A 15697-nucleotide genomic window follows, 5' to 3' on the forward strand; every position below is an offset into this window, starting at 1 on the left:
TCAATCTCTTTCCCTGTCTGTCTGTCTATCTATCTCTTTCCTTGTCTGTCTATCTCTGTCACTTTCCCTATCTGTCTCTTTCCCTGTCTGTCTCTTTCCCTCTCTTTCCCTGTCTGTCTGTTTCCCTGTGTCTGTCTCTGTCTCTTTTGTCTGTGTCTGTCTCTTTACCTGTCTGTGTCTGTCTCTTAACCTGTCTCTCTCTTTCCCTGTCTGTCTCTTTCCCTGTCAGTCTGCCCGGGTTAATAACTGTTGTTAAAAAAATAGAATATATTAACATTCCCAGGATAGAATGTATAAATAGAATGTATTAACGCCGATAGTAACTGTCTCTCTGTTTCTCTCCCATTCTCTGTCTGTCTCCCCCTCTGTATATATCTCTGTCTCTCTCTATCTCTTTGTCTGTCTGTCTCTTTCCCTGTCTCTATCTCTTTGTCTGTCTGTCTCTTTCCCTGTCTGTCTCTGACTGTCTCTGTCTCTTTCTCCGTCTGTCTCAATCTCTTTCCCTGTCTGTCTGTCTATCTATCTCTTTCCTTGTCTGTCTATCTCTGTCACTTTCCCTGTCTGTCTCTTTCCCTGTCTGTCTTTTTCCCTCTCTTTCCCTCTTTCCCTGTCTGTCTGTTTCCCTGTGTCTGTCTGTCTCTTTGTCTGTGTCTGTCTCTTTACCTGTCTGTGTCTGTCTCTTAACCTGTCTCTCTCTTTCCCTGTCTGTCTCTTTCCCTGTCAGTCTGCCCGGGTTAATAACTGTTGTTAAAAAAATAGAATATATTAACATTCCCAGGATAGAATGTATAAATAGAATGTATTAACGCCGATAGTAACTGTCTCTCTGTTTCTCTCCCATTCTCTGTCTGTCTCCCCCTCTGTATATATCTCTGTCTCTCTCTATCTCTTTGTCTGTCTGTCTCTTTCCCTGTCTCTATCTCTTTGTCTGTCTGTCTCTTTCCCTGTCTGTCTCTGACTGTCTCTGTCTCTTTCTCCGTCTGTCTCAATCTCTTTCCCTGTCTGTCTGTCTATCTATCTCTTTCCTTGTCTGTCTATCTCTGTCACTTTCCCTGTCTGTCTCTTTCCCTGTCTGTCTTTTTCCCTCTCTTTCCCTCTTTCCCTGTCTGTCTGTTTCCCTGTGTCTGTCTGTCTCTTTGTCTGTGTCTGTCTTTTCACCTGTCTGTGTCTGTCTCTTAATCTGTCTCTCTCTTTCCCTGTCAGTCTGTCTCTTTGTCTGTGTCGGTCTCTTTGTGTCTGTCTCTTACCTTGTCTATGTCTTTTTCTTACCCTGTCTGTGTCTGTCTCTTTCCCTGGCTGCATTGTGACACGTCAACATTCCATATAACGGCGTGGCTGCGCATTCTTCTGAAGTTCTGGCTGCACTGTGCCTCCCAGCTCCATTCGCTTTAATGGAGGCAGGTTTTTTGGTGAATAACTGTAAAGAGCGGGGTTAAAATTTCCCCTTAAAACATAGCCTATGACGCTCTCGGGGTCCAGAAGTGTGAGTGTGCAAAATTTTGTGACTGTAGCTGCGACGGTGCGGATGCCAATCCCGGACATAGACGCAGACTAACATACACACGCACACATACATACACACATTCAGCTTCATATATATATATATATATATATATATATATATATATATATATATATATATATAGGTGAATGTGTGTATGTACAGTGCTGGCCAAAAGTATTGGCACCCCTGCAATTCTGTCAGATAATACTCAGTTTCTTCTTGAAAATGATTGCAATCACAAATTCTTTGGTATTATTATCTTCATTTAATTTGTCTTCAATGAAAAGAGAAAAAAAAATTGTCATAAAGCCAAATTAGATATAATTCCAATAGTGAAGATCTTATTACCAATTTTTAGAGGTGTATAAAGCACTGGCAATTAAAATTTAACCTTTATTGTTTATTAATTAAAACGTTAGAAAAACACTCAGACAAGTGATACCACGAGGTACTTTGACACAATATACAAATTGGATGTACACAAGATGGACTCACAGAAGTTATTTTATTTCCTTCACAATCCTCCCAGTCCAATCATGTGCATCCAAATGAATTAAAATTAAAGTCACATTGTGCAAAACCGTTGTCCTCCCATAATTGCACTCTTGCCCTAGAGGTATTACTCTTTAGAAAGTGGCTACGTGCAGAAATGACAATCTCAGATCACAGAAAACACTGATATGTGATCAGGGAGGAAAAAACTGTTTACGTGCAAATAGTGCAGTCAATGGCAGCAGTGGGATCTATGCTCACCGTCCACCCCACTGACTACCAATGATACAGGTGTTACCTTACAAGTAACGGGGGGGGGGGCGACTCACAAAGCACCACACAATACCCCTTAGGTAACACCAGTGACTCAACGTCCTCCTTCCCAAAATATAATTCCACACCAAACATAAAAAAGGGGGTGGACAAAAGTATTGGTATTGTTTGAAAAATCATGTGATGCTTCTCTAATTTGTGTAATTAACAGCACCTGTAACTTACCTGTGGCACCTAACAGGTGTTGGCAATAACTAAATCACACTTGCAGCCAGTTGACATGGATTAAAGTTTACTCAACCTCTATCCTGTGTCCTTGTGTGTACCACATTGTACATGGAGAAAAGAAAGAAGGCCAAAGAACTGTCCGAGGACTTGAGAATCCAAATTGTGAGGAAGCATGAGCAATCTCAAGGCTACAAGTCCATCGAAAAATTGACGAGAGATTTCAACGCAAGATTGTGCGGATGGTGGATAAAGAACCTCGACTAACATCCAAACAAGTTCAAGCTGCCCTGCAGTCCGAGGGTACAACAGTGCCAACCCGTACTATCTATCGGTGTCTGAATGAAAAGGGACTGTATGGTAGGATACCCAGGAAGACCCCACTTCTTACCCTGAGACATAAAAAAGCCAGGCTGGAGTTTGCCAAAACTTACCTGAGAAAGTCTAAAACATTTTGGAAGAATGTTCTCTGGTCAGATGAGACAAAAGTAGAGCTTTTTGGGAAAATCCATCAACATAGAGTTTACAGGAAAAAAAAAAGAGGCATTCAAAGAAAAGAACACGGTCCCTACAGTCAAACATGGTGGAGGTTCCCTGATGTTTTGGGGTGGCTTTGCTGCCTCTGGCACTGGACTGCTTGACTGTGTGCATGGCATTATGAAGTCTGAAGACTACCAACAAATTTTGCAGCATAATGTAGGGCCCAATGTGAGAAAGCTGGGTCTCCCTCAGAGGTCATGGGTCTTGCAGCAGGACAATGACTCAAAACACACTTCAAAAAGCACTAGAAAATGGTTTGATAGAAAGCACTGGAGACTACTAAAGTGGCCAGCAAAGAGTCCAGACCTGAATCCCATAGATCACCTGTGGAGAGATCTCAAAATGGCAGTTTGGAGAAGGCACCCTTCAAATCTCAGGGACCTGGAGCAGTTTGCCAAAGAAGAATGGTCTAAAATTCCAGCAGAGCATTGTAAGAAATTTATAGATGGTTACCGGAAGCGGTTGTTCGCAGTTATTTTGGCTAAAGGTTGTGCAACCAAGTATTAGGCTAAGGGTGCCAATACTTTTGTCTGGCCTATTTTTGGAGTTTTGTGTGAAATGATCAATGATTTGATTTTTGTTTCATTTTCTTTTGTGTTTTTTCATTGCAAGCAAAATAAATGAAGATAATAATACCAAAGAATTTGTGATTGCAATCATTTTCAAGAAGAAACTGAGTATTATCTGACAGAATTGCAGGGGTAAATAAACTTAGAAACGGTCAATCAATATTAGGACAGCCCCCTGTTGAAGCCGGGTGCGAAACGCGCGTCGGGACGTTCAGGACTGCAGCACATGTTATATCCTTCTTAAGGTAATTCCCTAACATATACTTTATTGTCATTGCGGTGTGCGGGGTAACGAGCATGTTACTATACTTACAGCCCATATATTGTATCTGATACGTACACGATAGAGTGTGCCTCCGCTTTGATCATTACATCGTAATATAATGGTTTTTGCCGGGAGGTGGCATGTTATGTCTGGTAAACCTCTGGGAGTGACTAGCTGATTGCTTACTTTATAACAGCCTTGGATCCTATCTACCTCATTAGTGGGATATGTGCAATTTGGGCACTATGTACACTTTATTTGGAGTGGGCATTGTTATCCGGAGTAATTCTTATTGACCTTTCAGGCACTTGTCACTTTATCTGGATGGTTATAAAAAACGTATGCCATTTTTTGTATGCTGCTAGTCCCGCCATCATATTGATCTCTGCATATATCTCTTTTATTGGTGTAGGAATAATTGTTTATTTTTTTTGTTATGCAATAAAATTAATTTTGATGTGATTTGGACGTTGTACTCTCTTTACTTTGAGAAAATGTATTATTGATTTTTTCATGAAAAATAGAATTGCAGGGGTGCCAATACCTTTAGCCAGCACTGTATGTATGTATGTATGTATGTATGTACGTATGTATGTACGTATGTATGTGTGTATGTATGTGTGTGTGTATGTCCGGGATTGGCATCTGCACCGTCGCAGCTGCAGCCACAAAATTTTGCACACTCACACGTCTGGACCTCGAGAGCGTCATAGGCTATGTTGTGAGGCAGAATTTTAACCCCGCGCGTTCCAATTTACCAATCAATTTTGCCCTCATCTACATGATGGGGTAAAAGTGAAACGAAAAGTGTATCCGCACCGTCGCATTTACAATCACGAAATTTTGCACAGACATCTCATGTGACCCAGGGAATGTCGTAGACTATGTTTTGACAGGAAAATGTAACCCCGCGCTTTACAGTTACTCTCCAAAAAACATGGCTCCATTAAAGTAAATGGAGATTGCAACTACTGGTTATTAGTAGGAACTGTGATTGGTTGCTATAGGAACAAAAGACATTCATAGTATAAGAAGCTTATATGTGAGGTAATAAGATGTTGATGGGGAGACGGATAGAGACAGACAGACAGAGAGACAGACAGGGAAAGAGACAGAGAGATAGAGAGAGACGGTGAAAGAGACAGATAGAGACAGACTGGGAAAGAGACAGACCTGGAAAGAGACAGACGGAGCACATTACTTGGCCAATTTAGTTAAATCTGTGTGGAATATCTGTGGTGTTGAAATATATGTTGTGAAATGCTTCTATTAGCTTAGTTCTTGCTTTTTAATAATTACATTTCTATCTATTTGTTTTGTGGTTTTTGTGTTTGGGGAGTCCAACCTGCAATAGATTGATCACTTGTACTATATACTGAAATACAATTGTATTATAGTATATAGTAGAAATCACAGTCTCCTATGACTCCATCTATTGTTGGACATCACAGGAGGATAAACATGACCAGCACAGGGGCTTCAGCCGGTCCCCAGCTTTTATGGCAAACCATGGTCTCCACTTAATTGCTGTGATACAACTGGACATCTAAAGGAACACCAGGGCCAGATCACAGGGCTTAAATGTCAGTGATTAACAGTGGCATTTAAGAGGTTAAAATCAGCAGTGGTGCTGATCGCTACTGTTAAAGGCAGATGCCGGCATCTGTCTTTGTGTAATAGTCTCAGCTCTTGAGCCCGCTCCCAACAACCTAACAAGCTCCATGTTTTATATATCCGTCATGGAGCGCTAACAGGTTGAGACAACATGACACCTTTCATGTCATTGTAAGAAAGAAGAATCGCAGACAATCGAAGAATCGGTGAGATAACATTCTCATGTTTGTCTGTGAATAGTGACTCTATTGAGAATTCCTCCACAGTGATGACTGTGCGCTGCACATAGCTGGGGTTTCAGAACGAACAAGAGTGCAGCACTCGACAACTGTAGATTGCTTAGATACTTTATTTGATTCCACTGAAAACCTGGGTTGACAGTTCCGGGAAATTTTGGGCAGTGTTACAGGCAGTGGCTGGATTGTGTGCTGATATAATTTTGCTGGCCAAAGCTTCCAGAACACAAAACCATTGATTGTTGCCTCTAATTCGTCCTAATATCTCCCTGAACTGCCAAATGTTACTTTTTGTCAAATTCAATAAAGTACATAAGCAATCTACGGTGGCCGAGTGCCACCCTTTGCTTCTTTCGGATTGTTTCTATCACCTTTCATTATTTTCTTCTCTACTAAAATATTCAGTGGTGACAGGACTGTACTTTATTTATGGCATGGCCACAGGATAAGTTATAAATGACTAATACATGACTGTCCAATCTTTGGGATGGCATCGTCTGATCAGGGGTCCTGTGACTCCTGACTGTGACGTCCTAGCTGGTGATCTTAAATAATGTAATGACAAAAATGTCTTTCTGTTTTAACAGGTTGTAGTGAAATTTATCCGTAAGGATCGTGTGCTAGATGACTGCTGGGTTCAGGATCCAGAACTTGGGAGAGTTACACAAGAAATTGCTATTTTATCCAGATTACAACACCCCAATATTATCATGGTGAGTATTAGTGTTTGCTTGTTATAAGGATTCAATAAGGTGATTTGGGATTACGACTGTATTCAACAAAAAATAAATTTTAAACCCTTTCATATACCTAGCATTGGACTCTCTTTTTTGTCACCCTACTTTAGTTACAATGACTAGGCCTTCATGGCAACATAACATAACATGGTATCCTGTAGTCAGTATATAGTTTAGTTTCTGGTGACATATAGTAATATTCTAGGGAAGTCATTACATTATGGGGTCATATAAGGGAACACGAGGGCAGTCATGTCAGCAGACTGGACAGAGGGAGTCTGTCCTATGATTTTGATGTGCCCTTCCTGGGTCAAAAAACTTGTACCACAATTTAATCTTCCTTCTGTCCTTGTAAACTGAGGGGAACAAAGAACAGTTTCTCTGACGCCTCATTGGGGGACACAGGACCATGGGTGTTATGCTGCTTATCCATAGGAGGACACTAAGTAGATGCAAAAGCATAGCTCCTCTGCAGTATACACCCCCTGGCCGGGCCAGGCAACCCCAGTTTTAGCTTAGTGTCTGTAGGAGGCACATCTTTCAAGGTTTTGTTATTTTTTGAGGGCGACGGTTTCCTTTTGGTACCGATCTCCCAATACCATCAACGGTCAGGAACGCGGAGTGCTGCCTCCACGTACCCCCTCCTGCGACGCTGGATCCTGCGTTGCATCTCACTGGACGACGGGTCCCACAGACACCGATTTTCCAGAGCCCAGGGCAGAAGCACAATTCCTCAGCCCCTCTTTGCAGGCTCTGAGTTGAACATTGATTGCACTGTGTGACCGGACACAGCAGGCTGACTCTGCTACTCCCACTGCCTGGGCTCAGGCAGTGTTTAAGGTGAGATCCCCCCTGACTGGTTTCCCAGACAAAGGGAGAAAAGACGGTGAAGTCCCTTGCTGATTGCAAAGAGGAGAGCCCCATGGATCCTGAACACATAGTGTTAATTTTTTCTCTAGCTTGCTGGCTGGAGGAGGGGGGGAAGTCCCTCGCTGTTTGCAAAGAATCCTGCACAGATAATTTACAGGTGGCAGGGGAGAGGGCCCAGAGCTCAGGAACTCACACTGTTTATTTGCTCTGTTTATTTGTTCTAGCTGTGGCTGTGATTGCAGAAAGCAGGCAGAGATTATCCTTCGGTGACAAGCTGTGTGCTGGCTGGAGGGAGATGTCACAGAAGCTCCCTTCTCGCCGTTTTTTGCTACCGACAGCAGGGGGGGCACACTGACTTATTCTTGACGCTCTTTTAGCGCTAAGCCCCGCGGCCGCGATAAGCCCCTTCCCCCCCCCTCCCTGGAAAGCATGCGAAGATCTCCACAAGCTTACTCCTTCCTGAGGACGCAGGGCCACCGGCTGATTCTGGTGAGGTACTTGCTTCACTTGTAGCTCTGCTGACCATTGCTCCCCCTCCTGGCATACTCCTATAAGGAACATGCAGAATTCTAAGGGCACTAAGAGCACTAAGGCTCACATAGTCTATTACTCAGCCTGCACTGCCTGCCACGCTGAGCTACCACGTAAACACACCTCTTCTCTATGTGGTTCCTGTGCCCCTATAGCCCCCCAAGACCCCGCCGCCACCACCGCCGCAACCGTCAGCCCAGAGCCTAGGGCTCCCAGCCCACCGGAATGGGCACAGTTTCTGTCCCAATCCATGGAAAAACTGTCACAGAACCTGGTTCTGGCTATGCAATGTCGTCCTCCACACCCTTCTGGGCCCCTGGACGGAACGCAGCCTGAGGATACCCCTATGGAGGATCCTTCTGAGGTAATCCAGGCACATGCTTCACCGGTTGCAGGGATCAGGAAAAGAGCACATGGCCGGGTGTCTCCAGCACTCTCTCATGACCCCCAGGGCTCTCCCTCGAGAGCACACAGGGCAGGCTCTCCCACACGCTCCACGGCTTCTGAAGAGCTGGAGGAGGGAGAATGCTCTTTGTACAAGAGGATTCCTTGGTTTCAGCCTCCCCAGATGATCAAATTGCAATAGACTCCCTTATAGCAGCAATCAACCAAACTCTGCATGTGGAAGATCCCCCATCCACTACCACTGACCATGCAGTCTCCTTTAAGAGGGCAAGAAAACTGCAAAAGGTTTTCGCTGATCACCCAGAGTTTCAGGATATCCGCACAAAGCAAAGGGAGAAGCCTGACAGGCGCTTCGGTAACCGAAAACTCATGGAGTCCCGGTACCCTTTTGCCTCACCTGCCCCTAACGGCTGGGCCGATCTGCCCTCGGTCGACCCCCCCCCCCGGTCTCCCGCCTTGCCACAAAGACGCTCCTGTCTTTGCCCGATGGTTCTTCCATCAAGGACCCGACAGACAGACAGGTGGAGCACCTCGCCCGCTCTGTTTTTTGAGGCTGCGGGTTCCTCCCTCTCGCCCTCCTTTGCCTCTGTGTGGGTCGCAAAGGCGATCTCAGTCTGGGCAGAATCCCTTTAACACTTTGCTTGAGGACTCCCAGTTCACTCATACCTTCACAGAGGTAACAGCTCAAATTGCCGCTGCGGCAGAGTACCTCATGCAGGCCTCCATGGACGCTGCTACCTGCACAGCGTTTGCCGCCTCAAATACCATAGCCATTCGTAGAGCTCTCTGGCTCCGACAATGGTGAGCAGACTCTGTCTCCAAGAAGTCTCTCACGGGCCTTCCCTTTTTTCCAGACTGATTGTTTGGCGAACGGCTGGACAAGCTCATTTCTGACGCCACGGGAGGAAAGAGTACCTCCCTCCCCCAGCTGAAGTCCAGGACGACCTTCACCAGACGTCCACAGTCCTCTTTCCGTTTCCTTTCGGAACTCATTTGGGTGGTCGACATGCCGTGCTGTCCCCGCCACAAGCCGCGGACTACGCAGGGACCAACCTTCTCAGCTCTCCCCGAAACCCACTTCGTCATGGCAGCCTAGACCGAAACAGTCCAGGACTAGGGAGACTCGTCCACGACATTTCCCCCCCTCATGACTCCTTCGGCACCCCGGAAGACACCCTCATTGTAGGAGGTCGACTGCAGCTCTTTCAACACATCTAAGCTGCCGCCACAGACGACAAATGGGTGCGAGACCTTGTGTCTTCCGGTTACCACATAGAATTTCGGACCCGACCCCCGAGTCGGTTCTTTCTCTCAACCCCCCCATAGACTTGAAAACGATGTGAAGATTTTTTCTCAGCAATCCACTCGCTCCAAACAGCAGGAGTGATAATACCTGTCCTGGACGACGAGAAGTTCAGAGGTTTTTATTCCAACCTCTTTGTGGTCCCCAAAAAGGATGGGTCAGTTCGACCCATCCTGGACCTCAAACACCTGAGCAAACATGTGCACGTACGGAGATTCAGAATGGAGTCCCTAAGGTCCATTATTGCATCCATGGTCGAAGGGGAATTCCTAGCCTCCATAGACATCAAGGACGCGTACCTGCACATACCCATCGCCCCAGATCACCAAAAGTTCCTCCACTTCGCAGTTCAGGACTCCCACTTTCAATTCGTAGCTCTACCCTTCGGCCTTGCCACTGCACCAAGGGTCTTCACCAAAGTCATGGCGGCCGCCATGAGCGTCCTTCACGCCAGGGGAGTAGTCGTTCTCCCTTACTTGGACGACCTCCTCATTAAGGCCCCCTCCTTCCGCGACTGATCATCCAGCGTACAGATCACTGTGGACAAACTATCCCACTTAGGGTGGCTAGTGAATCTAGACAAATCATCCCGGATCCCATCACGATCCATCACCTTCCTGGCCATGTCCCTGGAAACCCGTCGGGGCTTGATCTACCTCCCCCTGGACAAGGCAATCGCTCTTCAACGAGCGGTACGCTGCCTTCTACGTCCTCCGTCTCGCTCCATACGATTCAGCATGAAGGTACTCGGCAGGATGGTGGCGGCTATGGAAGCAGTACCCTTTGCTCAACTGCACCTCCGCCCACTGCAGCTAGCCCTTCTAGCGGCCTGGGACAAGAGCCCCTTCTCCCTGGACAGACATCTTCACCTGACGCCTTCAGTCAGGTACGCACTCTGCTGGTGGCTTCGGTCCTCATCCCTATCGAAGGGGAGATCTTTTCTCCCAGTGAACTGGCTGGTCCTGACCACGGACGCCAGCCTCCTAGGCTGGGGAGCAGTGTACCGGCACCACACTGCTCAAGGACGTTGGACGCCCCAGGAGTCTTCCCTACCCATAAACATCCTGGAAATCCGCGCGATCTTCCTCGCGCTCAGGGCGTTCTGCCCTCTGCTAGCGGGTCGTCAGATTCGAGTCCAATCGGACAATGCAACAGCTGTAGCCTATATCAATCGGCAGGGGGCACCCCGCAGCAAAGCGGCTTATCTCGAGGCCCACAAGATCCTCAGCTGGGCCGAATCGACGGGGTCAGTGATATCAGCGGTATACATACCGGGGGTAGAGAACTGGGCAGCAGACTTTTTAAGTCGCCAACGCCTGGCCGCCGGAGAATGGTCTCTCCACCCAGAAGCCAGATGTGTTTCTACACATCTGCACTCGCTGGGGCACACCAGACGTGGATCTAATGGCCTCAAGGTTGAACGCAAAGGTACCCGCGTTCATAGCCAGGTCACGCGACCCGCAGTCCATCAGCGCGGATGCTCTAGTCTGCTCCTGGCACCACTTCCGCCTGCCTTACATATTTCTACCTCTACCCCTGCTGCCGCGGGTAATCAGGAAGATCAAGGCAGAGGGAGTCCCGGTGATACTGATAGCACCGGACTGGCCCAGGCGTGCCTGGTACACCGAATTAGTACAAATGCTCGCCGACGTACCGTGGCGCCTTCCAGACATCCCAGACTTGCTGACCCAAGGGCACATTTCCCATCAGAACTCCAGAGCCCTGAAGCTGACGGCATGGCCATTGAGGCCTGGGTATTAACAAGAGCGGGATTCTCCCCAGTGGTTATTTCCACCATGATCAGCGCCCGAAAGCCTGCTTCATCCCGCATTTACCACCGTACGTGGAAAATCTTCCTTTCATGGTGCAGGGAAACTAACGTGCAGCCTATGCCTCTGGCCATCCCCAGAATTCTCAACTTTCTATAGTCTGGCTTGCAAGCGGGGTTGGCTCTCAGTTCCCTTAAAGGGCAGATCTCAGCGCTCTCAATCTTCTACCAATGCCGCCTGGCTCAAAAACCGCAAGTCAAGACCTTCCTCCAGGGCGTTTCCCATCTAGTTTCCCCGTACAAACGGCCGCTGGACCCATGGGACCTCAATCTCGTTCTGGACGGTCTCCAGAGGTCTCCCTCTCCCTCTCAAGGAATCCTCCCTTGCTCTTCTGTCCTAGAAGGTAACATTCCTGGTGGCAATTACGTCCATCAGACGGGTTTTGGAGCTGGCAGCACTCTCTTGCCGCGAGCCTTTTCTGATCTTTCACCAGGACAAGGTGGTTCTCTGCACCCTTCCGGATTTTCTTCCAAAGGTTCCTACCCCGTTTCATTTGAACGAGGACATTGTTCTGCCTTCCTTTTGTCCACACCCAGTTCATAGGGTGGAAAGGCCTCTGCATTCGTTAGACCTCGTCAGAGCTCTCAGATATTACATATCCAGGACAGCCCCCTTTAGGAAAACTGACTCTTTGTTCGTCATTCCTGAGGGGCCTAAAAAGGGACAGGCAGCTTCCAAGGCAACGCTGGCTCGCTGGATTCGCTCTGCGATCCAGGAAGTCTACCACTTGCAACTCAAGCTCATTCCTAGTGGGCTGTGGGCTCATTCCATGCGAGCAGTTGGCGCTTCGTGGGCCATTCGGCATCAGGCTTCAGTGGAACAGGTGTGTAAGGCTGCGACCTGGTCTAGCCTACATACGTTTTCAAAGCATTACAGAGTCCATACCCAGGTTTCAGCTGAGGCAAATCTGGGTAGGAAAATTCTGCAAACGGCAGTAGAGCACCTCTCTCAGTAGGCGCTCCACGCTGTCTGGGACTGGTTCCTAGTCCTTGGGTTGTGTTGTCTTTTATTTTTTTTTCCCACCCATGGACTGCTTTAGGACGTCCCATGGTCCTGTTTCCCCCAATGAGGCGTCAGAGAAAAACAGATTTTTGTGTACTCACCGTAAAATCGTTTTCTCTTAGCCATCATTGGGGGACACAGCACCCATCCTGTTGCCCTGTTGGGCCTTGGTTCTCTCAGTACCTTATTTGGTTATGACTCTTCTTTTCTCATGTTCCTCTGTTGAGAAGTTTTTACTGTTTTTTCTCCTACTGCTTGTGTACTAAAACTGAGGTTGCCTGGCCCGGCCAGGGGGTGTATACTGCAGAGGAGGAGATATGCTTTTGCATCTACTTAGTGTCCTCCTATGGATAGGCAGCATAACACCCATGGTCCTGTGTCCCCCAATGATGGCTAAGAGAAAACGATTTTACGGTGAGTACACAAAAATCCATTTTTTGTGCAGATGCAATCTATTGCCAACGCTTCCAGTAGTGTAGTTGATGGTTTACTGTAATTATTGCATCCTAGGTCCTCGGCGTCTTTGAGAATGACAAGTTCTTTCAGCTCGTGATGGAGCTCCATGGGGATGCACTTGACCTCTTTGACTTCATTGACAATCAGCCAAATTTGGATGAGCCTCTGGCCAGTTACATCTTCCGTCAGGTGAGAGCAACTATAGAGTCTTATATAGATGATTAAAGCTATGTCATCTATAGAGGTAAGGTGTAGAATAAGATATTGGTCGTAGTGGATGTGTGGGCTTGTTGCTTAGATTTCTTATACTTGAAAAAAAAAAATCTCAATCCACAATGCAGCATTATAATATAATGTAAGATCTCATGGTAAACAGAAGACTGAGTGGTCAACCTCTTTAAATACGAACTTTATACTTAAAGAGGTTGACCACTACTTTTACATTGATGGCTTATCCTTAGGATAGGTCATCAACATCTAATTGTCCGGGATCTGACACTAGGCACCCCCACCGAACAGCTGTTCTTGGTCCTGGTGGCGGTAGCAGGCAGCCAGAAATGCTCAAACCCCCAGCTGCCCTGTCTTCTGATAGCGACCGGATACTGCACATCTACCTCCATTTGATATGAATAAGAGGCGCATGTGTGGTACCAAGCCTTGCCTGCTATCAGTTGATGGGGCAGTTTCAGAACTGAACATTTCAATCCACCTGCTACCACCACTGGCACTGAGAGCAGCTGCTTGAGGGGGGGGGTGCGGGGTGTCGGACCCCAGCCATTGATGACGTATCCTAAGGACAGGCTATCAATGTAAAAGCTGTGGACAATCTCTTTAAATGCATGTACTTGTTGCTAAAAAAAAAAAATTTGCAATGCATCTTCATCCCAATTTTGCACTATTTGGCGTTTACAGGCTGCATGTTACCATGCACATTAAACTTTGATGTGGTCTGTTATCATAAATCAGCTTTAGAGAAGATCAGAAAAAGTCAGATTAACGAGTTAGAAACTCTCCCGTTAGACCATCACTGATGGATGTTAAGATAACGCATTCTGGGAAATAGATCATTATTGAAACCCAATACCAAAAATGATATTTACCCAAAAATACACGCATTTAATTGCATACCTTTCCATAGAGGTCCAATAATCTAGAATATTTAAGCTACGTTTTAATTGTGCCACTTTGTGTAAGGTTCTTTTCTATGAAGATCCAGTAATCTAGACAATTTGGGACTGAACAGGTCCTATTGATGTCAGAATAAAGGGACACAAGTTGTCTACTGTTCTGTTTGTTTTATTGGAAGTGCTAACATTTCATTTTCTGTGATTGCAGTTGGTGTCGGCAGTGGGTTACCTTCATAGTCATTATATTTTGCACCGTGACATTAAGGATGAAAACATTATCATTGCTCCTGACTTCACGATAAAACTGGTCGACTTTGGTTCTGCAGCTCGTTTGCAACCTGGGAAACTGTTCTCCACGTTTTGCGGCACCACTGAATACTGTGCGCCGGAGGTTCTGCTCGGCAATCCGTACGTTTCTTCAACTTTTGTAACTCACTTACATTTGTTGCAGCTTTAGAAATCCACTAGAAGTTTGCAAAGATCCAACTTATTGTACAGTTTTTTTTATAAAACATTTGCTCTACTGGAATAAAGAGCCAGAACAGCCATTTGTGCATGAAACCAAATGATAGCTAAATCATAGCATAGTCTACCGAACATCACTTGTCCGCTTACTGTTAGACGCCTGCAAATTGAAAGGTATAAACCCTTTAAAGTATAGCCATTGATTAAAAGGAAAGTCCTGGTGAAAACCATCCTAAACTCATGATATCTGGAGTCACAGGTTCTTTTCTGGCTTTTTAATTATTAAACAAAATCCAATGGAATTGCTAGTAATAATATTGTGTGAAAAGAAGAGCTAAAAATAGGTAGGGGGCCCCGACTCAATAAAAAAATAGAGTAAGGAAAAAAAGTCTACAAACAACTTTATCAAAGACACTAATGGCGTCCCCATAAAACACTGTATATAAGTTGATAGTGTATAAAGGATGTTAGGAGTAGAAAATCGTGTGCAAGCACCAGATATTTATACATCTATTTTGCCCTTATGTTGAAAGATATGACCAGATATGATCACAGAGAACGCCGGCATAGCCATGAAATGTTAAAGGTTAAGAGAGGGTCTCTATAGGAGACTGAAAAAACCTTGATGACCAGTGGTCCCACTGGCCATACATCCATCCATAATTAGGACCTGGATCCCCAATCCACTTTTCCCAACGCATTTTTCCTCATAGTTGGCGTGTTCATCATCCAGAGTGGCGAGACAACAGTCCAGTCTACAAAGGCATGATGTTTTTGGTGTATCGTGCGTTCAATCCTATTTTGCCTGCCTGATATTCAAGGAGACTGGACAACTTCACTGTGGCGTGCGTTACACCACACTGTACATGGATGTCATGCACTTTTCTTACAACTTTTGATGAGCTTTATTTCCCCTGATAAAACTTGCCAACTGAGGGGAAACGCTTTGGGAAAAGTGGAGTGGGTTTCCGTGTCCTAGTTATGGATGGGAGTATGGCCAGTGGGACCCCCATTTCCTCTCTAAGATATCATTTATATTTGTAGTACCCTATTAGAGGAATGATGAGCTTAATATTCTTTTTTGAGCATACAGGATATTATAAGATCTTTGTTGTATGGGGGGCATCATTTGCGTACATATTAGGGTGCCAACCTAAGCAATCGGGTAGGGAATCTTTAGGGCTGTATGTAGGGTTTTATGTTGGGCCTTATTTACCCTCATTTATATTCATGTTGTAGCTATGCTGATGTTAT

At 46.0% G+C, this 15697-nt stretch overlaps 1 protein-coding gene across 2 annotated transcripts in view; it reads left to right on the forward strand.

Moving 5' to 3' along the window:
• Window positions 1-15697, forward strand: part of PASK (PAS domain containing serine/threonine kinase) — a 358840-nt gene that overhangs the window by 320951 nt on the left and 22192 nt on the right. For both annotated transcript variants that reach the window (XM_075340860.1, XM_075340859.1), the window contains exons 13-15: window positions 6306-6431; window positions 12906-13040; window positions 14187-14386. In XM_075340860.1, coding sequence (XP_075196975.1) covers window positions 6306-6431; window positions 12906-13040; window positions 14187-14386 — 461 coding nt within the window. The remainder of the gene's footprint in view (window positions 1-6305; window positions 6432-12905; window positions 13041-14186; window positions 14387-15697) is intronic.

The sequence above is a fragment of the Anomaloglossus baeobatrachus genome, chromosome 3 (genome assembly GCF_048569485.1).
Source record: "Anomaloglossus baeobatrachus isolate aAnoBae1 chromosome 3, aAnoBae1.hap1, whole genome shotgun sequence".
In the NCBI taxonomy this organism is placed as follows: Eukaryota; Metazoa; Chordata; class Amphibia; order Anura; family Aromobatidae; genus Anomaloglossus; species Anomaloglossus baeobatrachus.